Consider the following 23,893-nt stretch of genomic DNA (forward strand, 5'->3'; position numbering starts at 1 on the left):
TTTGACCTTTTCGCATCCTATAGTGATTTTCTTGATTAAAAGTATGGAGTCGTAATGGGTTTACATGGTGTTTCTAAAATTAAGGTAATTAGAAGGCTTTAGGTTGCGGGGAGGAGGGAAATGGTGATTGTTCCAAACTTTTCTGTAGCTGTTGCGTAACTGCAGAGAAAATAAACTTCTTTTTTGGAAGCAGGTGTGTGCTTGATGGTCCTCAAATACACTCTCGCTCTACAAGCGCGGAGGCTGGGAGAATCAATTCTCCGTGATTAGAGGATGGGGAGTTTCAGTCAAGCGATGGAATAGGGCAATAACTTCTTTTAGAGCTCCCCAGCAGGGATGGGTGCCACGGCCGGGGTGCTCTAGCGAAGCCCTGCCCTGCTCCGGCCGCCTTGCTGGTGCGGGGGGCTCGGCCAGTGCGGTCGTGTCGGCACCGCACCCCACCTAATCACCCCCCCGGCTGCGGCCACCCACGCTCGTGGTCCTGCTCCCCCAGCTCCAGCGTCTCATCTCCCAAACCCAGCAAAGATCCAGGTCTTGCACCTCCAAGCCCCAGGCCAGGATTAGGGGGGCGAGCGTGGGGCACCCCAGCTTAGTGGGCAAACGCCCGTTCAAGCCCTGCAAGTGTCTTCGCGCCACGTTTTCCTAAAAGGGTGCGACTGATACTTGTGCAAAATGTTTCTGGGTGTTTTTTAAAATGCTGGGAAGCGTCCAGCTGTGGGAATGGTTGACCAAGGCATCTGTCCCGCCCGCTGCTCCACTCCCCACGTGGGGAGGGAGCCCACAGAAGTTGTCCTTGCCGCTCCGCGTGTTCTTCAGACATGTGAAGTGTCGCTTTCGGCGACCGCCGTGTCGTAACGCTGCGCTAGGGTCCAGCCAGCAGCATTTTGCTGAAGGTTATTTCTCCTTTTGCATCTGTCTGTGTGGCTGCATCATGTTTTGCTAGATGGGTGGCAAACATCTGCTCGTTCTGCTCTGCAAATCCTCTCCCTTGTTGCGGCCACGCCAAGTAACAGGGAGTAGATGAGTTTAATTTGAGACACAACACCACGCACCCTTACGTCCAGACCAAAAGCTGCAGAGTCCAAAAGCCACGAGTGAATATATTCATATCTCTGGGGGTGATGAATGGAAAAAGCATCGCTCGCTTTTCCGGCCAGCGCAGCTGTGCCAGCCGCTGGTCCCGGCCGGACAGCGCAGTCCTTCATGGCCTGACCCGGCAGCCGAGCATCCCCCGACCTCCCGCAGCTGCGGCCGCTGGAACAACGGACCCCTTGAGCCATCAGAGAGAAACCTCGCCTTCATCGGCGTGGGAGCCCGCAGCCGAGCGGGGCTCGGCCATGCACTGCACCCAGCAAGCAGCTTGGCCATCCTTTGCCCTGCCGCTGAGCTCCGGAGAGTGACGCTGAGCAGCTCCCTCCATCCCCAGCTGGACGTCTCTGAAGCCCTGTACGCTGGTCACCAGAGGTTAAATGCATAATTCGAAGCACTGTGGAAGTAGTCCCTAGGACAAACCCCTCGCTGTCTCCAGCTGTGTCTGTGGCCAGGCTAAGCGTGGAGGACTGGTGCATTCCTTCTTCGGGAAAGCTTGGTTTCGTTAGAGTCGCTCTCAAAGCACTGTGTGCCCAGAGCTGGTGTGGTCACGATGACTGCCACAAGCTGTTTTTACTGGTTTTTTTTCTAAGTAAAAGGTATGTTTCGGTCGTTTGCCCTCACGGTCATTTCTCTTTCTGACTTGGTCTTATTGGAAAGACAAAGTTTAATGGGTAGATTACTTTTATCCACTATTTAATATTTTTCTGACTGATCAGTGACAAGCGTGATATAAGAATGAAACCTGGGTGGTGGGTGAGGTAGGAGTTGGAGTGGTTCAGCCTGGAGAAGAGAAGGCTCCAGGGACACCTTCTTGTGGCCTTTAGATATGAGGGGGGCTTATAGGAAAGGTGGAGAGAGACTTTTTACCAAGGCCTGTGGTGACAGGACAAGGGCAAGGGTTTTAAACTGAAAGTGGGTACGTTTAGGCTGGACATAAGGAAGAAAGGTTTTACGACGAGAGTGGTGAGATGCTGGACCAGGTTGCCTGGAGAAGCTGTGGATGCCCCATCGCTGGAGGCATTCAAGGTCAGCTTGGACGGGGCTTTGAGCAACCCAGTCTGGTGGAAGATGTCCCTGCCGCGGCGGGGGGATGGATTTGTATGGATTTTAAAGGTCCCTTCCAACCCAGATCATTCTGTGAGCCTGCGAAGGTGTGTTCTCTCCCAGACGAAAAAAAATAGCTTTGTGCACCACCTTCATGATCTGAAGAGCCTCTTCCAAGGACAAGAGGGAGTGCGGAAGATGCTGCAGGTGACATGGGTGGCACAAGCCACCAGTGCCTGTGACAATTCCAGTGCCAGCACGCAGTGCCGCGCCGCGGAGGTGGATTCTGGAGAGGCCCCCGTGGCTCTGCAGGGATGCGGAGGAGCCGAGCTGCTGCTTGGGGGGCTCAGGAGGAGCCCAGTGAAGGGGACAGGGCTGGGGGTTGGTCCCGATTTTGACACGTTCCAGCATCGGTTTTGTGGAAGCAGCAGCGGAGGGCCGGGACCGTGCCAACGGCTCTTGTCACATCCATGGTGGGAGGAGGAGGAGGAAGGTCCGGCTGGGTGATGCGCTTTGGTATTCGTAATTTGAGTTTGTGTTTTATTTGCCTTTTTTTTTTTAATCTAAGGTTTCACGTTACTGTTAATGCTGACCAAAGCACGCGTAGAGCCCCATTACTCAGGTTTTGTGAATAGAAGGGTTATTTTGATGAACTGCTGGGAAAATAAACATACTGTGTCAGTCTCTCGTATTTCCCCTTCGAGACTAAACTTAAATGGTTTTGTTCGGATTGCGAAAAGCTTTCAAGTCTCTTAAGAAATTTTGATTGTTTGACTGAAAACAACAAAACCCGTCAATCAAAATGAGAAACCAGGGTATTCATCCTTTCCCAATCCTTATGGTTTTCCAGGTGAAACTCTTCTCTGAATTATTCCAAGCTCGCTAATAGTTCTGTTTCTTTACAGCATGGGTGGGAGGGTGGCACGCGAGGATCCAGCTTACCCCTGGCAGGAAAAAAAAAATCACCCCTGGGTATTTATCACTAACCTGTGTCAGCGCCCAGATGTGGAGGAGGCGGCGGCACGGGGGAAGCTTTATATTATGCTGCAGCTTTTCAAAATTGTGGATGTTGTGTTAAAACCGTTTGCAATGGCAGGGAATGGAAACCTGTTTGTTTTGACGCAGTTAGGGTTGCGCCGCTACAAAATCTTCTCAAGATGAAAAATGTCGGGTTTAGCCTTCGCGCTGGGAGCAGCGCGCGTCTCGCTTGGCCGAAGGCAGTGGGGTTATCTGGGGTGGGAAGCGGCGCATCTTAATGGGCCGGTTCCCCACCGCTTCATTTCCAGTGCTTTTCTTCAGTCACCTTTTGTAAAGCTCAAATAAGAGAGCCAAGTAATAACGGCATTCAAAAGCAGCGGCTGATGATTTCATTGAAGCTTTAACCTGAATTATAATGCAGTTGGTTCTTTCAATGTTTTGACTTGATTTAAACCAAGTGGTTTAAAAAAACCTCTTTGCTTTTTGCTCATCCCTTGCCCTGATTTGTCGTGTAGGGGAAGGTGCCCGCGGGAGCATCCTGCGCCCCTGCTCCATGGCTGGGTCGGCGTGGTGGGATGCAGGAGGGGAGGGAAGGCGGGTGGAGGGGAGCTGTGCCCCTCGTTCCCTCCGCTTACTGAGGCGTGTTGGGAACGGGAGCCTTCAGTTCTCCATCTGCCGCTGCGGCTGGTCCTTCCCCGGGTAAATCAGTGCCAGCCTCTGCTTGTCATTGCTTTTTAGGTACTTTTACGAGTATAACCGGGCGTGTGGTGAGTCTGCGGGGAGCTGGTGCCAGGCCACCCCGCAGCGTTCCGGGGTCCTTCCGGACAAGACATCATTGCAATGACAAAATGTCAGGAATTGCGGTAAGCGCAGACCTGCCTGCGCACAGGCGGAAATAAATAGCAACAGCTTGGGAATCTGGGAAACCCTTTGGGGTATTTTGGGAGGAGACCCTTTGGTTTCCCGAATGCCGTTCACGAGACTGCATTGGGGCTTGTTGGAGTAAAACAGGGTGCAAATGTAAAATCCAGCGGCTGCTCATTAGGGAGCAGGTAATGGGATGCTCTTACACCGCAAGGCGTGTGCGTGGGGGGAGAGGAATAACTCGGGAGTAGGTGTTTGTGTGCGGAGCGGAGGGGGGCACCCCCCTGCACCCCAACGGGTGGGAGAGGGGAGGCGAGATGCCTGGAGACCTTTAACGATCCTTACTTTTGATAGGGACTTCTATGGCCTGTAGCTTAACGAGACGCTCTCTTATCTAGCAGTTCATGGAACGAGTTTATTCTTCTTCATCTCAAAGGTGCTTTTGATGCACAGGTTTTGTTCTCGGAACAGTAATGCGCTTGATAACCTTTGGTGCTGCTTTTTTGAAGCCTCTTCATTCTTACCTTAGGCTGTATTTGGCTTGTGTGTGTGTATTTATGGCTTAAATAACTGTGATGGGGTTTCTTCAGCATGCAGAAAACCCCATCCTGGATAGAGCAGCCCTGGTTGTTGGCGGGTGCGGTAACATGCAGAACAAGGTGTTTGGCCCCTCGTTAATCTTTCGTGAAATTCCTTGGTTTAGGAAGTGGAAATAGGTGGGGAAAATGCTGCTGGTGATGAGCTGCCGCGCCCTGGGGTAGCTGGGAGGATGGGTGAAGTTTCTAAACCGAATTCCAGTTTCTGGGTAGGGATGTTGATTTAATAACTGTCAAAGAGTTTTTAATGCAGCAACTATTTTGTCATGAATAAGAGATCGTTACATAAAATTTTTGCCTCTAGGCAAAAAATCATGTTATAAAGATGTACTTGCTCTAGGTTTAACGTGTTAATTTATGTGGTATACTGAATTGGATTTAAAGGTCCCTGAAGACCTTTGAATCTCAGTAGCTAATGAGGCTTGCAGAAGAGAGCTTGAGAGAGGAAAAACTTACTGGCAGTGAGTAATACTGGTGAAAGAGCTCCAGGATTGAGCAAGTTTTGCAGCGAATAATTAGAAATGATAGCGTCGGCATTTGGGGCGTTTGATTCTTTCCAGCTATAGATCTCCCCTGACACCGCCTGCGTCCCTGTCCCTGCAGCCCCCTGTGCCCCGGGGAGGGGCTCCTCCCTGCCAAAACCCTTCAGATTGAGTTTTCCCGAGTCTTAGACTGCTTCTGAGGGGACACGGCTCCTTGGGGTTCCCCTTGGGATGAGCTGGGCGTCCACGAGCAGCCATCTCGCGTCTCCCTCTCGGCTCGGCAGAGCTATCCCTGATGGAAAGGGTTTGGCGTTCAGGCTCCGATCTCTCTGCTCGGCTAAGCCATCCTTGGCAAAGATGCTTAAACTTGTCCTTCTTCTTCCAGCTGGCCTTGATGAACTTCTTTCACCCTGAAGAAAAGCTGCACGTTGGAGAAGAAGGTAGACGCGTCCGTCGAAATAAAAGGAGTAAAGGCAGCGAAGGGCCAGACGGTGAGTCCCGCTTTGTTCCTTGCTGCTGCGCTTCTCGGCTTTGCACAGACAAGCAGAATACTGACAGGGTTTTTCAGATCATGGTTATGACCATGGTACAGAATTCTGTATGGGGGGGTATTAATTGGCATCTGTGGCTTTTAATAGTTTTTATCTGATTTTGATTGCCTTCCAGATGCGGATTTCCAGTAGTTCTGATTTCTGCAACTGCATGTTTAGTGATATTGTGCAAAATAATGCTGCTTAGTAATTTCGTCCTTGACTCTTCTTTAATAGTGAGGCTCTGTGCTCATTTAAGGGTATAATTTGTACTTATATACCTATATTTGTTGTTCTGTACACCCGTCTCTGCTTAAAATTATCAAGTAGCTATTCGTAGCCTAACAAACAGCTTGAACATCTGTGTCACAAAACAGTAACTGGGTTCTAGCGGGGTTTCGCAGAGCAGCGGAGTCTCAGGTGGGTTCAAAGCCCGGGTGAAGGGAAGTCGGAGTTGTACAGAGCTTGTATTAAGAGAGCGGAGAGTTAGAAAAAAGAAATCACAGTTATATATCTGTGACCTGATAAATATAAAACGAGTACGTGTGATACAAGCCCCAGGATGTCAGGCTTCCTCGGTGACCCTGGCGCTGGGTGATTGCCCAAGACCTCCCTGGTGTGACGGTGTTGTCTGTCCTCCTTTGCTGTCACCGTCCCTTGGCGAGAGCATTGTCCTGCTCCGCTACGCTCAGATGCCAGAGCCCTTCTCTTGGGTCTGGTCTCTTTGCTCCAGACCTTCTGGTTGGTTTTGGATTTGGTGTCTGACAACGCGCCTGCCCTGCGCAGACAGTGCCCTTGGTGGGATGGGCCGTACCGTGATGCCGTTGTATATGCGCTTTGTGTGAGTGCTGGATATTACGGCGGGCTACCATCTGATAGGGGTTTTCCTTAAAGTGTTTTCATCTTCAATCTGGGAGATGGAGGCCGTTCCCGATGGCTGGCACGGAGGGAGTGGGAGCTGAGCTGCGAGGGTCAGTTATGGCTTTGAAGGGCGAGGGACAGTAGCGGCCGCTTGTGGGTGAGGTCTGGGAGATACAGCCGGAATTAGAGGAAGCCTTCTGCCTGAACGACTGGGAAAGGACAGCCTCACAGCCCTCCTCGCTGCACGAGGTACAGCAGCGGGAGGCTCGGGTTGTGCGGAAGGGACCGGGAGGCAGGCGACAAGGAGCACGTCCCTTGAGCGGCTGACGGCGTGCGACCCCTCGGACGCGGTGGTGATTCCCGGGGGCTCTCCAGGAGCTGCGCTCTGTGTGCCGAACGGCTGGCTCTTCACGCGACAGGTGTCCTCTAAAGCCCCTGGACCTCTGAAGGGTGCTTTAAAATGGAAAATGAACCCTGCCAAAATTATATTCCGTGCTTGAGGTCACGTAATGTCACCTTTTTTGTTCTAAGAACAGCACCAAAATCCTTAGAGCATAACTTAGGGTAAGTACTGCGACGTCTTTATTGCACCAAAACCACTCTCAGCGCTTGTTGAGAACTTCAGTAATAAATAACAAAATAATTAAGTGATTTCACCTTCCTCCAGCCTGAATCCTCCCTGATTTCAGTATGAGGAATTTTATTTCCAATGCTGTCTTTTCGTGATTGCCCAGCTACACTGAGACATGGGGACTGCCTCCCCTGTCGAGCTCCTGCAAGAGCTCCCGCGCTTTCCTGCTGCAGAAAAGCTTTTTTATACGGAGAGGAGAAGGGGACGGGATGCCAGGGAAAGTAGGGAAAGAAATAATGAAGTAGTGGTCTGTGCGTGGCTTGATACCTGCGAAGCCCAAGTCCTGGCTGCGTTATAAACCTCTCGGCTATCGTTGGTTTTCCTCTCCAGCTCCACGAGTTTCCCATCTCCCCTGAAGCCTTCGCAATTTCACAGTGGAAAAGCATTTCCCTGTGGCTCTGCTCCAAGAAAAGGCTTCGTGAAACTCCCCGGATTCCTCCTCCCCGCAACGCTGACAAGTATAATGCATTTGGTGCAGACTCCTTGAGTGATTCCAGCTAAACGTGGCCCATCATCTTTAGAGCCGGTGTCGCTCTGATGCTCAGATGGCTCAGGCGGGATCCAAGCCCTTTTGCACCGACTCCTTGAAATCTATTCCAGCGTCTTTGCAAGTCGCTTGTGTAAGTAGCAAGTTTCCACTGTAGGCGAGCGGTGTAAATGGAGTGCTGCAGGCAGATGTTGGGGGGATTAGCCCAGTCCGTTAGGCTGCCCGAGCGCTGCCTTTCTGTTGCCAGATGTGCAGAGAGTCGCTGCACGGTGAGAAACAGTTGATGAAAGTCGGTGGACTAACGAGGGCTTTTCTCGTCATCCTTGTGCCCAGGTGAACACATGTTGTGGTTTTATAACTCACAGTCCTTTCCCAGATTTTCTTTATGTTCTCTGAATGCATCCGAGTTGGGCCACTCCAGAAACGTAGCACACTTCCACTGATTATAGGGAGTTTTGTAAATGAGGGGGTTTGACCCCGTAAGGTGGTGGGGAAAACTGCCAGAGCGACAGGTCATTTTTCTAGGGATGTTAGCAAGGTGGGTTATGTCGGCGAGCAGTTACTTCGTGTTTGGCCCTCTCGGTTTCATCAGGTGGAGCAGTGTTAAACAAGTGTAGGCTGTCAGGGAAGGGATTGACCTTGTACCAATCATCAAATCAATAAATAAACAGCACAGCTTTCTTGTGTAACTTGTGCTGTTTGTTTTAGACCTACACGAAGGAATCTTACTTCTTAGGGAAGGGTGGTGAATCATTAAAAAAAAGAAATAAAATCATGTCGCGGTATTGATAACACTGCTTTCTTCATGAGTTTTGCAAAGGGAAAGTTGATCAAATCTTTGATCTCCAAAGAGCCTCCAGAAGATAAAAGTGGATGAACTATAAATTCCCAGAAGGAAGGAGATGTGCTTTCCACTTGAGGCCTCGCTATTACTTGTCTGGAATTAATTTTATGAACTTTCAAGTCCTTTCACACATGCAGTGACAGACCAAAGTGATCCAAGTGTGGAAGCGGTGGCTGGAGAGAGGCTGCTCAGTCGCCTTCCACGGCTGTTTGAGCCCTGCTCACCGTGGTACCAACAAGGGGACGGCTTCCATGATTTGTAAATGTCGAAGATAACACGGTTCCTTTCCTGAAAGCTTTTTTCTTTTAGGAAAATTTGCTTTCAGGTCTTTCGCTGTGAAAGAGGTAGTTTTGAGACGGGTCAGAGCGGGTCCCGCGGGGCCAGGGGAGGGTGGTGGCCGTGGCTGCGCCCACGGCGCAGAGCCACAGGGATGGGGCGTGGGAGGCCACGAGCAGGGAAGCTGCTTCGGCGCCTCTTTGTTGCTTGCTGAAAAAACCCAAGAAAAACTGCGTGCAACAGCGCAAAGCTATCGGTGGGATCCTGTCGCTTCCAAACAAGACTCCAGTGTTTCGAGGGCTCCTCCTTTGAGGACTCTGGCTTCAGCCCTCCGACCCGCTTGTCATGTTTTATGATCGCGTTTGCTTAATTTTCGTTTGTGTCCCTCCACGTGCAGTGCCCTGGAACCAATTAAGCAAGCCGAGGTGGCTTCCCGGGCCGAGGTGCCTGCCTGGCTCCCCTCTCCGCTCGCTGTCTGTCCAGCCTTGCTCTGCGCGGCTCACCCTGCCACGGGCGGACGGGGTTAATGGGCGGCTGATGCCTGTACCAGTCCTGAGGAGCACAGATCATCTTTCAAGCCGCCTTCCTGTCCATGCCACCAAAACCAACATTTGCACAGCTTGAAAAACTGCCACTATTTTTTTTCTGCTTCTCAAGGACGAGGATTTTCCCCTTTCCATCTCCGTCTTATAGTGTTGTTTCTACTCTGTGTTACTGACTCCACCTGCCACTTGATTTGCTTTAGTTCACTAAAACTTGACCCTCTCCAATGTCTCTTTCTTTATTTTTCTTTTTCCCCTCCTTCCTTTTTGTCTTGGTGTGTTTATGCTGCTGTGGAACCGCTGTTTCTCCCAGATTAACAAATCATTCTGGAGCTGGTAATTAGCAACAGTTGTGCTAAAAGGAACCATCAAGAATGTTAAATTAGTCCACTTTTAAATAAACTGTGTATGAAATGTTAGATCTCTATTCCCAGAGCACCAGTAAAATGCTGCTGGCTCTTTGCTAACAAAGCCAAAATATGGGAGTAGCATGGTTGTAACTACAGAGACAATTCCGTGCTCTTGAGGTTATAAATAATGACAGAGCATTTACAAAGCAGATGTCAATAGGACTCTTTAAAAAACATTGTTTTAAAAAAAAAACAACTAGTTTCTTTTTCTCCTACTTTCATCTCTGTTCCCAGTTAGATCCCTGCCGTGCTGCTTTCCTGGTTTGTTTGGTTTTTGCTTTTTGGTTTGGGTTGGTTTTTTTTCCTTCCTAGATTTTTTCATATTGAGCTTGGTGAGAAACATAAGTGATTGTTATCCGTTCTTTGATTTGGAGCATGGCAGCTGGGAAGAGGCTGAGCAGATGGCTGTCCTTAAGCTGACAACAATTTGGTTCCTACTACTTTGGCAGTCCTCGCTGCCGAGGAAAGTCCTTGATGAGAACTCATGGGTTTCAGCGCTGCAAATGGTGTTTGTTGAAATGAAAATTAAATTCTGGGAGCGCAGAAGCTCATCTCGATCCCTGCTTCTACCTGGAGCTTTGGAAGGGATGCGCCAGCTACGTGGGTTCAGTGTTTCACCGTGGTAGTATTCATGGGTGGTTTTAGGATGGTTTTAGGATGGTTTAGCAAGGAGCTGATGCCAGAGCCTGGCTGGGGGTGCCCGGCTCCCCCCACCTCCCCGAGTCCCGCAGGTGCTGCGTCTCGGCCATCCCCGTCCCCTCCTCCCGACCTGGCGGCGCTGATGATGCAATATGGCTTTTTTTTTTTTTATATCCAGATCACAATAGCGACTTTTCCTGCCGGCTTCCTCTCCTTTGGAAAGGGCAGGTTCATCCCTCTGCCTCCAGAACAATTGGTGCTTTTGTGTCGGCCCCGTGCAATTCCCCAAAGTCCAGGCATTCCCAGAAACACAGATGTATGAAGGGCGATAGAGCCTTATTGTGCTCTGAAACCATGGTGATGAGCGCTCAGTAAATACAGAACATTTCCTGGATACTGGAGCGCAGGGGACGGTCCCAAAAGCAAGGCAGGCTCACCACAAAGTGCTTGCACTTACTGATTTCCCCCAGAATTTCTCTGTGATTTCCCCCAAAATGGGAGAACGGGGGAATTAAGATGATGTTTGAATCTCCGTGGACAATCTCCATCCCTTTCCTGTGACGTCGCTGTCAGTACTTGTTACTACTCCAGTAAAATTAAGACTACAGCTCATTTACAGATCCTTACCTACATGCTATACCTACAGTTATTATAAGGCAGGCTGTTTGTATAAGGTCTTATACCCCAGGCACTTTTCTGCCTTGAAGATACGGTGATAAAAATATAGGTAACTAAGTTAAATATAGGTAACTGACTGTTTCTTGTGTCTGTGCTCATTTCTAACCAGCTTTTCTGCTGAGACAGATCCAGAGAAGCTTAACAACCGGCTGAAAACCCAGGATGATGTTTCGGTCCTGGTTTCATTTCTGGAAACAAGTGAAAGCAAAGGTGAAGATGATATTAAAGGGGATCTTCTTGCTCTAGGTATAACTTTTAAGAGAATACATTTTTTGGACAGCTGAAACATTTTCAGTGTATTCTTGGTTCAGACTACTCTGAATTAATTTTTTTAATACTGACATTACTTTGAGGTCAAATTCGCCGGTGTCCATTAACAACCTTTGCTGAAGCCTGTCTTGGGAAACCAAAGGCAGTTGTTTGTCATCCAGCAGCATGGTGCGGTAGATACCCAAGCAAGACATAACTCGAGGGAGGCTTCATGTAGTCCGAGTGCATTGGGAAAGCAGAGGTGTTAACATCTAGGCTTGAGCCAATACGCTATTTCAGCTTAAAGATTTTGGAGTCACTTTCTGTACTGTGTTCGGGTTTGGGCCCCTCACTCCAAGAAGGACATTGAGGTGCTGGAGCGTGTCCAGAGAAGGGTGACAAAACTGGTGAGGGGTCTGGAGCACAAGTCTGATGATGAGCGGCTGAGGGAACTGGGGTGTTCAGTCTGGAGAAGAGGAGTCTGAGGGGAGACCTCATCGCTCTCTACAACTGCCTGAAAGGGCGTTGTGGGGAGGTGGGTGTTGGTCTCTTCTCCCAAGAGACTAGCAACAGGACAAGAGGAAATGGCCTCAAGTTGCGCCAGGGGAGGTTTAGACTGGATATTAGGAAAAATTTCTTTACTGAGAGAGTGGTGAAGCATTGGAACAGGCTGCCCAGGGAGGTGGTGGAGTTCAAGGAATGTGTGGATGTGGCACTGCGGGACATGGTTTAGTGGGCATGGTGGTGTTGGGTTGATGGTTGGACTTGATTATCTGACAGGTCTTTTCCAACCTTAATGATTCTGTGATTCTGTGGAAAGCGGGTGATGCTGAAAGCCTGAGTGGCGAGGTTCATTCCTGCAGTATGCGTTGCGGGTGATATTTTCACGAGGATGTGCTGCGTCAGCTAGCAAGAAGGAACCAGGGTCTGAAAACTGATGGAGTCCAGAATTCTTCACTGAACTCTGGTACGTTGCTGTCTCAACCGGATGTTAAATATTAAAAGAAATTAACTTGCTGGGAGAGGTACAAGCCTAATCGCATGGTGGCCGCGTTGGGTAATTGTTCCGGGTCACGGGGTTCACAGCGTAACAGTTGACGTGTCCTGATCCGTACGCCACCTCCGTTTGCCTCCTGTCTTCTTCACCAGCCCTTCCAGTTGTGATCTGGATTGTTCCAAAAGAAACCCTGCTGCATTGTTCTTAATATTCATAAAGCCGTGATTACGTGCTGTTGAATTGTTCCATCTGTAAAGCTGCTTTGGTGTGTGTTTGTCCTTCCCTGGTACCTCCCGTCTGGTTCGGGTAAGGTGGTGGGATGACCGCTGGAAGATTCTGAGGTGCCGAGGATATTCAGAGGGCTTGAGAAGGAATTCTCTGGTCAGAATCTCGCCTTAGTTGCGTTTTCAGATACTCGTGCTGATTCCACTTTTGGGTGGATTTCAGAGTTGTCCTGATGGATCCTCAGTGCGTAGCCTACGGTGTGTGCTTCAGCAGGCTTTGCTGAAACTTGAACTAAACTTCTAAGCTTTTTTTACAGCTGCGTGTTAAGCAGGGACCAACGTTATTAGAAGTGACTGGTGATTCCGTATGAATTCCACTTCTGAAAACCGGGGCTTTTCATAACGCCTCGGGTCAAATACTGACGTTCAGGAATCTCGGAGAGTTTCTTCTGTTACAAAACACGGCCAGCACTAATGAGAGGAGAACAGATGTTCCAGCCGGGCGGGAATGTGATTGCATCTGAACTATGTGTGCATCTGAATTGTGGATGCCATGCACCAAACATTGTAAATGCTGAACTCAACTAGTAGCTGGTGATTTCTTTCCCACAGTATGAGAGGCTCTATTGTCTGTCTTGCTGAAGTATTTGCAGCTGAGCTTTGATTTCTGTGGCTCTCTGGCCACATCCACAGAGTATTTTGCAGGCAGACACAAGTTTGCTCAGCACATGCTCCAAGCCCATCTGGTCACAGATCAGCTCTAGCACAAAAGCCGAGGAGCTGGTGCTGAGCTGGAGCACGTACACCTTTCCAAATGACCAGGTATGGCAGTCCAGGCTCAGGGTCCTGCTGCAGCGACTACGGGGTATCTGCCTTCTGCAGATCTCGGGCTGAATCGGCTTATTTTTCTGTCTAGGGAGGCCAGGGCGGGACTGAATAGCCAAACCGAGAGCAGCTGCACTGGTGATGGGAATTGTGAAGTTGTCTTCAGTTGTGGCCTGTCTGGGCGCTCATTAAAAATCCACTCGGTTATAGTAGACCAGCTACATTAGCCGTAAGAAAATTGCTGTTGCACAAAGCTGAACACCACTACCGCTGGGAAGCTCTTCGGGGAAAAAGTTGTGAATGAGGCACGGCAGTTGCATGTTTTCATTAGGGCTTTGTTGGCCATGATGTATAGCAACATTGTTGGATTCGTAACTGATCTCGTTAACGCGAGCAGGATTTGGTGAAGTCCGTTAATCTGTTTGAAATGCTGTGAATGGGTAAACTCAAGGGTTGGCTGGGCCAGGCAACACTTCACTGCGTCGTGACTGCTGCAGGGACTTGGCTTGGGCTTCCCAAAGAGTGATGGGGTCTCTCTTGGGTTTCCTTCAGACCCTTTTCCAGATTCATAGAAATACAAGTACACGTATATGCACACACATAAATCTTCGGGTATAGATCCCATGCTCTTCCATGTAATTAAACCATCAGATTACAGACAGCTGTTGAACGCTGCAGAGGTTTTCGATCCAATTAGGCAGAATTACATACGGGAGGAAGAAAAACATGTAAAGTTCTGCAGGGATGAGATAGTTGAAGAGATTTCCTCCCACCTGCCCTCGATTCCTTATGGATAGCTGTGGTGGGGAAGCGTGCATTTAAAACATCCAGCAAACAATTTAAGAGAGCCTTTCGTACGCTTGGTTAAAACCTTGCTGCAGCACCACTTGGGAATCATTTCTACTGGAATTCATGACATATGTTAGTTGTTTATCTTAGTGGGATATGACTTAAAATGTCAGAATGTTTTGTGTTAAGCAACAACCGAATAAAACAAACAAAATAAAAACACAGCTGTAATACTACGCTTTAAATTGTTGAATTCAAATATGTGGTATTGATAAAGTAAGCAATAGGGTGCAGTGGTGTATAGAAAATAAGCCTTGTGAGTCCGGCCAGCAAGCCAAAAAAAGCCTTGAGATACTTGAATTAGAAATAGTAATGTTGTTTGTCAGCTCTGCTGTAAAGATCCAGCATTTGGAATCCAACCTAAATGCCTGAAGGAAGACAAAAGACACATCATATTCTTCTTCCATAGCCAGTGAGAGTGCGGAAAATGAAATATGATGGCCACAGGTTCTGGTGTGAACCCCAGGAACTTGGCTGGGATTGATTATGTGGGAGCGGAGTTAAGAAGGGTGGAGATTTATGTTGGATTGGCTTTTTGTGTTTTTGAGAAGGCAGTGCAATATTATTTTGCCAGCAACAGTGGCTCTGTAGTTAATTGGGAGCAGGATTTTGTCTTTGTTCATGAACACATTTGCGCTGTGCTGTGCTTGCACCTACTCAGTGGAGACTGGGTATTTTTTTTAAAAGCCTTCATGGTATCAGTAGGCTGTCCTGGTACCTTGCCACCGATCCCAAAGTGGATCTGGATGGGATTGAGGAAATAAATCAACTGGTCAGTCTTTCTGTCGTATCAAGTGATGGGAGTTCCTGTTGCAGTGAGTGAGGATACCTCCGCTGTACTCGAGAAAGCAGTCAGCAGGGAGTTTCAGCACAACTCTGGCCATTGGAGAAGCAGAGCTGAGGTCGTGGGGTAGCATAGGGTGGAGGGGACCCCAGGAGGTGACTGGATCCATCCCTCTCCCCCAGAGTGGGACCAACAACAGCAGAGGTGACACACTTCTCAAGGATGGCTGCTGTTCCGGACTGGTTCTTCTATGACCCCACACCCATGTTGCTCCTCATCCCAAAAAGCCCTTAGGAGGTACGCAGGGCTGCTGGGTCTCTACGGGCTGGTGGGTCCCTTCAAACAGCAGCGGATGACCTACGAGTCACACTGTCCTTTTTAAGGTGGGAAAGCCTGGTAAATGCATGAGAGCAATGACATTCACCCTACGCCTTCCCCCTCTCCAGCTGGGGCAGAGGGTGGTTGCTTGACAAGGTACCTTTACTGGGACCAGCGAAACAGGTTGTTGACTGATGGTCTCTTAGGTCTGTCTCTCTTGCTCACACTTCAGTTTTGATCATCTTGAATTGCAGTAACTAAAGATTTTTTTCCCTTTAATATGATTAAAGATCAGTGTAAAGTACATAACAACCTACTGTCGCTGTTGGCCAGTATCTCTGTATATTTGCATATAACTGTCCTCCCGTTCCTTATGAGCTTGACCAAGTTATTCCCTGATGTGAAGAGTCCTGTTTTTGAATCGTCAAACCAGGCAAAAATCTCTTTGAGTATCGGCAGGAGAAAAAAAAACAATGGCAACAACAAAAAAAACCTGTTACGTGATGAGATCTTGCATCGTCTGAAGCTGTCTGAGGAAGAGAGATTGTGGCTCTCTGGCATCTACTGTCACTCCAGGGACTCAAGAGATGGGGCAGGGATGAGCTGTGACTTCTCTCCGTTTGTTTTCAGACCGATAGGTTTGAACTGGGGTCTGGTGTATGGGATCAGAGGAATAGGGAGGGAGCAGGCTACTGATCCATGGAGCTCCTGGAGCAGCATCTGATCATCTGGATGACATATGGATGCAGGCTGGTCCTTTGACGGGTTGCTCAGAGAAGAGCAGTGAGGCAGCAGAAAGCCGCTCTCATACCCAACTCACCACAAGAGAAATGATTCTCAGCCTTTGGCGTTGATGCACAAGCTCTTCTCAGACCCTCTGGCCAAGCAGCAGAGTGTCCCAGAAGTGTCGGGCGAGACCTCTGTGCGGGATACTTCCCCTGGAGACATATGGAGACATGTGGAAAGTCCTTAAAGAATGAGAAGAATAGCCTCAGAAAGTGGATGTAGCCAAGGGAGTGCCTCAAAAGAATACAAGATGAGCTGCAAGCTCTTCTTGATCTCTCAGGCTGGAGGAGACCAGCTTTGAGCGTCAGGCAGTTTAATTCGGCACAGGGGTGGGGTATCAGAAGGAGTGTCAGCTCAGCTCAGCTCTAAATTGGCTCCAAGCCAGTCATGGGGACTTAGCAGCCTATAACTCCGGAATATGACAGGGCTACCACTAAGCAAAGACTCCTGAAATTTAGGGCTTGCGTTTCTACACAGAGTTTAAATGCAGTGAAGGTAGAGCTGGGGTGTCCTCCAGGCGTGACTCTTGGTACTGCTGTGGAAGGAAGATGCCCTTAGATGAAGGACAAGGAGGGAACGCTGTTTTATGGGATGCCGTCATGGAGCATCTCAATTTAAGATGTAACCAGAAAAAGACAATTAGGGGTGACTGTGTTCACACGTGAATATTGAAGAGTTTGAAACAAAATGGAAACAAAAGCAGAGAGAGAAGCAACATTGGTGGTTGAGGAAAAACTGAATGGCCCTGGGCTCTGCCTTACATACTAATATATCAAGCAGCGCCACTTCATCCTTCCCCCACTGTGTACAATGAGCTCCCCATTCTGTTATGTAATATATTCACTATATTCTGGTTTATTGAAATTAGTACTAGCCTTGTACCAGGGACATCGCATCTCTAACTTGGCTTCAGCCACTCTGCCCGTAATTGCGGGCAGCATCTTTCCTCCACACTTAGCAGAAGACCTCCCTTCCTCATCCCAGCCCCCAAAAAACACTCTGGCAAGGCACGCCAGAAGTTTTGAGTAGCGCACGATGTGTTTTACTTCTGGGATATTTTCCTACATCTATACTCTATCATATTTTCTAGATATTCTGGAGTAATGATACCAAAGCTGCTCTTCAAGATCTGCTGCCTTTTTCTCTGGAATTGGTGAAGAAGCACTTTCTTTTTCAGGGAAGGGAAAAAAATCATCTTGTTTCACTGTTTGTATCACTGACTGATATTTCAGTAGGGTCCAAGAAGCTTTCATCTGGATAGACCAAATTTCCTGAAAATGTTGAAAACATATTGGTTCCAAACCTCCCCCCAAACCACGTGTTCTAGATTAAGCATGTGTTTGGGAGCTAACATCCTTCTTTCCCCAACTCCACCATAGTCTATTAATAACACCGCACTTAAAAATATTTGAAAAGCCTTACATATCTCATACCCACGTGAATGAAGTAAATATCATTACACCAGTTCTGTAAATGAAACAACTGAGTTTCAGAGGCTTGACTAAAGTGGATTTTTTTGCTCTTACTCATTGGGACAACTTGTGTCACAGAAGGTAGTAGATTCTTCATCGCTTGAAATCTCAAGTAACACTCGAGCTCGTCTTTCCGCCCCCTCCACCTTCAGTACTGGTCGAATAGAAATAGAGGGATTGATGGGAGGCTTAACGGGTGGGATTTCTTTAATACTTGATCATCATAGTGGTTCCTTCTGGTCTTAATGTCTGTGAAAGTTGACAGGTTAATTCCCGGGCATGGCTCAGGAACGGTAACATTTTAATAGCTGCTTTGCCCCTCTATTTTTAGGAAGCCCCAAGGGGCAGAGCACTTGCTTCCTGGAGAGGTGGAAACTCTCACAGCTGGAGGGCATTTGGTGGTCAGAGCTTCCTATGAGAGATGGAAAGACCCTGCATTGTTGGGTTGAACCGTTAGCAGGACTTGAGTCCTGGGATGCTCATCCGCTGTACTTCAGAGCCTGGTTGTCATGCTTGGCTTCTTTTTCTTCTCCATTAATAGTGGTATCCCAACTAATGTCCAGGAACTCATTTCAAATTCTGTTAGCTCTCTATTCTCCAGAAGTTACTGGTGGATTTGGGCAGTATTCAGAGCTTTGTCTGAGATTTAGCAAGTGGTCTCTTTGTTAAACCAGATGGTTAGCAGGGTTTGGAAAAATACTTTACACAAATTTCCATAGCTGTTGAGAACAGTGATCATTAAACCTAATATTCTTCTTCCAACTACAGCCAGAAGCTCATACTTCAAAGAAAAAGCTGCTTTTTTTTTTTTTAGTGCACAAAGACAATATTGTTTTGAAAATGTGCATATTAGATAAGTCACATAGCGCTCCCCGCTTCTGTTTTTGTCTTCAAAATTAGATGTTCATCTTGAAAGTAGCTGTGGACTTAATGATTTCAGGTCAGCTTACACTTATTTTATGAATGAGTGAGAAGTGATGTGGCATTTCTGGAAGACGCTAACAACTCCTTAATCATCAAGATTTTGTCTCTTATTCTGTTTGTAACCCGGGATGAGGATAAGTTCTTCCTACCTCCATCTTCTCATCTCTCGGAGGCAGAGCGGTGATGGTAATACGGAGATGGCTCGATTGTATTATCTGGTTTTACATATTCCCCAACCAGAGTCGTGCTTAGGTAAGAAGCTTGATGATATACCGTGGCCAATTAGCGCTAGGAAAATAGAAAAGGGATGCCTTAATAATCCTAGTGGCAAGCAGTGAATGCTGAAAACGGGTTGGCACAGCCTATAGAGGCCACAGTGGTTGCTGCAGTGTACCTTTCCAAAACTGATTGAACACCTTGAAGACATCAGTAGATGTCTTTGTTCTGAAGTGAATGTGGATGCTGCTAGAATATGGTAGTGGTGCTTGTTGGCTTTGTTCTGCTCTTGGCAACTGAGAATTTGAGAAAGTTCAGCAGCCTTCCTAGGTACTCGTCCTTTGTTTGACTGATTTCTATAATGGTCAACCTTTTACAGGTTTTATATAAAATAAGTGTAATTACAAAGATCTGTTCTCATCAATAAAACCAGTTTGAACTGTTTTGCAGGAATTTAAACTATTTCTTGTTAATCCACACACAAAACAAATAAGTGAACGCAGGGGTTTTTTTAATATACTATTTATATCAGCATATGTCCTAAAGAAGTTTTTGATATTTTTGTATTTATAGTAAATCATAGCAGCGTGTAGCGTGCAGAAAGAAAAATCGGGGCGGGGGGGAAAGTAAACTCTATTAATCTTTATAAGAGAAAAGATGTCATATGTAATATCCTCAAGTTGCATCACCATCTGGTTTTTTTCTGAAGCCGTTGGAAATGATCCAGCAGATGCTAGGGCTGCAGGAGCTGGGGGCTAGAACCTGCTCCCTGAAGCACAGTTAGATGTCTTCTGCTGCTTGCTGGGCCACAGCTGTGGTTTTACACAACACAAACTCATCTATTGCAAATATTTTCTTCAGCTTAAGTGAGAAGCTTGCATCTGAACTGACTCATCGCTAAAACCCGTGGCCATAGTGCTTCTGCTAGGAAAAGTGACTTGGCATTGCTTGGAGCCGTCCCCTTGCAGATGCCCAGCTGGATGGCTCTGCGGCCAGGAGGCTTCCAGGGTGGCTCTCCTGCTTGGGTTGGGGGTTTTTGTTATCATATAGAGCTGTCTTTTCCTGCTTGTACCTTTCCCTCAAAGTTTACCACTCTTGCTGGTTTTCTATTCCCTCCTTTTCTGTTATCATTCCCTTTTATTTTCCCAACAGATGTGGAAAATAAGCTTTTGAAGAAGTTCAGGTCTTTGAGCGCTGTTCAAGGCCAGGGTCTTCAAAAGCCCAGCGTTGCTACTCCAGCACGTTTGCTGGGGAAATCTCATCCCGTGATGAAGAACTCAGCTGACAGATGATAGAGCTGGCCTGAGTCATTATAGTGGGAGTCGGTGAGCTTTTCCTACAGAAAACCCAATGAAAGAGATTATAAGTTTTAGAAGTAGATCAGGTAGCTAGCTTAAATGTTTCAAGTTAGGCTAGCAGCCTGCTTCACAGTTTAGTAGCTTATGGCTTTAGTAGTTAGGCAAAAAATAACCTCACCACTTTCCAAAGGAACTGATGAACTTTGGAGAGACTTGTAAGCGGTGACCCGTGATGCCGGAGGGCTTGCTCTGAGCCAGAAGACCCCTTCCAAACCTGTGTTCCTCCTTCTGGAGGTTAGAAGAAGCCTTCTCATTCCCAGCTTAATGGTCTTGGGGAGCAATTCGCACATGTGAGGACGTGCCAGCATTGTCTTTTAAGCACCAACAGGTCTTCTCCCTCCATGCCCATCACCGTAGCCTTTCCCAGTGGTGCTCTCATCCCTTTCCCAGCGTTGATGGCCAACCAGGGGAGCTCTCCTCGGCCACTTCTGAAGGTTGGCCGCCAAGTCACATCTGCTTGACCTCCCCAGGAGCCCTTCTGTGAAATTGTTCTCATTTAAATTCATCTTTCTGTATGTAGATGATCAGGATTGACTGCATTCCTCCCGGGATTTTCACCCCCACCTACTGAGTGGCATCAGCATTGCCCCATGTCTGCTGGAGGTATTTCCACTGATCCGTTTTAGGATTGCGTTTCTGCCTTTCCTGGCTCTGCGACAGCAGGCTGTGACCTCCGCAGCTCCAACTGAAGAGCTTCACCATCCAGCAGAACAGTTTATTATTCCCTCTGTATATATAATTTATAGGACTATGCATTTTGTGTGGCTGAATCTCATTCCATGCTTATTACTGTATCCTTCAAAGCCATCCAGCCTGTCCTCTCTGATATCCTGGTCCTCTTCTGTATTAACAGTTCTTGTCGACTTTCCTTCCTCTGCAAAGCAAAGCTAAAATGAGAGGTTGAATAGAGCTGACAGCTCCTTCAAGGGGGGATTAGAGCATAAGCATAAATTTAATTTCAGTTGAAAGACAGGAAATGTAGAAGGGCATGGACTTCCCTAGGTCTGGGGTCTGGTTTGACCTCAAACACGAGCAGACAGCATGCGGAAAGGAGGTGGGAGATAGGTGGGATTAGTAGGAAGAAGTACAAAAGTCAAGCGCTAGCCCATATGGAGGAAAATAGCTATGCTTGGGTAGCTGTCGCGTTGAATACCAGCAGTCAAGACGACAAGCTTGAACTCTAGTAGGCTCGTAACAGATACTTTAAGGAATTCATGAGGATCAGAGGTGATGTCAGAAAAGTGCAGAAAAGCAAACTCGAGGTTATTTTTATAAAGAAGGGAAAAGAGGTGCTGGGGAACAGCTGACCGGTCGGGTTGCTCTCAGAACCCACCGGGACTGGAATAAATCCTCAAATGCGCTGTAGCGAAGCCCCTGAAGGCAGAGGGGAGAGCGGTAGCAGACAGCGTTGATGGGTGGAGAATTCTTCAAGTCAAACCAATTTCCTTCTGCAAGAAGATGGCAGGTCTTGTGGACTCCGGAGCAGCAGCAGGTATCCTGTAACTTGGGTTTTTATAAGGCTTTTGATACTGTAGAGGAACATGGTGCATATGCCTACAGTCCGCATCTTGGAGCGGAAAAAATGTATCTTCTCATAGGCCTTCCTTGGAATCAAGTCATCTAATGGCCTCCGTGAAACTACGCTAAAGAAACGTGGGTAGTGTGAAAGGCTTTGAGATCAGGAGCCTCTCCGCAGGAGGCGTGGGATGGCCAGGTGGTGTAGGAGAAGACTCTAGGAAAGACCTAATGCTTGCCTAACCTGTAGGCATTTAACCAGCTCTATCAACTAACAGCTAACCAGCGGGTCATATGTATTCAACCACTGCAGCATTTAACAAGCTTCATGCTTAAATATTGGGGTGTGGCCTCAGAAAAGCATGTCAGAAAGGATTATTTTTTTTTTCTCCCCTGCACATACGTGTTGGGACAACGTATATCAAGTAAAGTTTTCAAGCCTTGTGTCTCAGCACCTTTTGTACTGAAGGAAGTACAGATCTGATATTTTGGTGGAGCTCTGCTTCCCAAACTTGCTAAGAGACTTTGTTACCGCTTTAGACTGACTTGAGAAAGGTCCGATGAGTTCACCATTTTAGCAAAAATGAGGAAAATGCTGTCTTCTGGTGTATTGGCTGAACCTTATGGCTCCCTGCTACAATCAAATTATCCACCCCCTCCTATTGGGAGACGAACAGATGCAAACCCCAGAGACTCAGAAGCTCCCAAGGCTAATAATATTGTGTTTTTTTTCATGTCAGAAGTATTTTTGTGTTTGTCGAAAGATTCACTTGCACAGCCGTAACATCTCTCTCTGCCGTGCCTGGAACAGATGCGTGTGTTGTAATATAGACTGTGAACATTGACATCGCATGTGGTTCTCATTCCTCCCATTCATCTTTGAAGCTAATTGGTTCCATCCATTTCAAATGTGTTTGGCTCGCCGCAGCTATTTGTACTTTCACTCTGGTTATAGCGCTAATGGTGTGATATATATAACATGAAATAAACTCTCGTGACTCCGAGGTCTGAAGAGACACATACACAGCACTCGCAGTTTGCTTGCTGGGTTGGATTGGGGTTTGGTTTTTTTTTTTTTTTCCAAATGACGTCCACCAGACAATTTTTTTTTTTTAATGTTATTAACTAGCTGGTGCCTAAGATGAGGGCTGGTGGAGATCGCCGGCGTGATCACAGCTCATTCTGCATCGCGGGAGCTCAGGAAATGCAGAAAGAGGAGCCTGTCGGTGTTTGCCAAGCATAAATGGTTTTGCAGCTCATCTGCTGGTGGGGGACCTGCTGGGTGGCTTCAGTCTTGCTGCCCAGCAAGATACTGGGACTGGCACTGTTGGAAACCTATGTCTTGTCCTAGCTACATGTTTTAATACTTTGAATGTATGGATTAATTAAAAAATAGTAAATTAGCAGAAATAATAGATTAGATAATACCATAATTTTCCCATGACCCAACAGCATAACACAGGCAAATTAATATTCCTGTTGGAAAGGCATCAGTAAGGTTGCTGGGTATTTCTCTGGTCCTTCTCTCATCCTTCCGTCTAGCCCTGGGAACGTGGCACTTCTGTACTAATTGGTAATTTGTCTTTCTCTACCAGTGCTGACTCAAAGCGACCTCGTTACCTTCCATTCATTATAAGCGTATCTCAGTTAAAGGTGATTTCAATCTTCGATGTGTGTTTAAACCCAGATTTTAGAGGGATTTCACTGATGAACAGCGAGGGAATATTTGGGGATTTTTGCAGTTCATTCCCACCCCTGATTAATTTTTGAGGAAGCAATGGAACGTTTCACACTTCAGCTTCTGCTCAAAAAGTCATGTAGTTTGTCAGCTTCACTATAAAGATTTTAACTTCCTGCTAGGGAGGCTCGTATCCCCATTGTTCAAATAAGCCAGTTTATACTAATTCTTTGCCTTTGTGGTTTTTTTTAGTATTTTATTATTTTTAAATAATTTGGCTTGCAAGTATTTGGCTTACTGCTCTCAGCTGAGAGCTGAGTCGTGCTAACTTGCTTCTAACCTGTCCTCATCAGGAAGTAAAATGTGTGTCAGCTTCGAATGTTAAGTTTGGCCATTTCAAGCTGACAGGGAAAATTCACGTATGGCTGCATAGACCTCAAAGGCATCCGTTGTCCACTTGAAAAATAATCTGCTGAGAAGGGATTGTATTTTTAAATGGCTTCTGTTGAGTCTCAGGATTTCCGCTGTCTGAAGGTTTGACGTGCCGTACTTGCATCAGCGACTTCAGGGGATACGTACGGCAAAACTCTGAGCTGGAACTAAGCTGGTATCTGAGATTAAAGCTCTGGCCCAGGGGATGAGAGTGTCTGTCACCTGAGCTTTAACTCGTCTTTGCAGTAAGGGGACCAAAACTCACTCGCTTGCATCATACCAGCCACGGGTAAAGCAGATCCGGGTCCCAGT

At 47.4% G+C, this 23,893-nt stretch overlaps 1 protein-coding gene across 1 annotated transcript in view; it reads left to right on the forward strand.

Annotated features, from left to right (window-relative positions):
* Nucleotides 1–23,893, forward strand: part of EDA (ectodysplasin A) — an 81,170-nt gene that overhangs the window by 44,756 nt on the left and 12,521 nt on the right. The window contains exon 2 of the mRNA XM_059824366.1: nt 5,442–5,547. Coding sequence (XP_059680349.1) covers nt 5,442–5,547 — 106 coding nt within the window. The remainder of the gene's footprint in view (nt 1–5,441; nt 5,548–23,893) is intronic.

Source organism: Gavia stellata, chromosome 14 (genome assembly GCF_030936135.1).
Source record: "Gavia stellata isolate bGavSte3 chromosome 14, bGavSte3.hap2, whole genome shotgun sequence".
In the NCBI taxonomy this organism is placed as follows: Eukaryota; Metazoa; Chordata; class Aves; order Gaviiformes; family Gaviidae; genus Gavia; species Gavia stellata.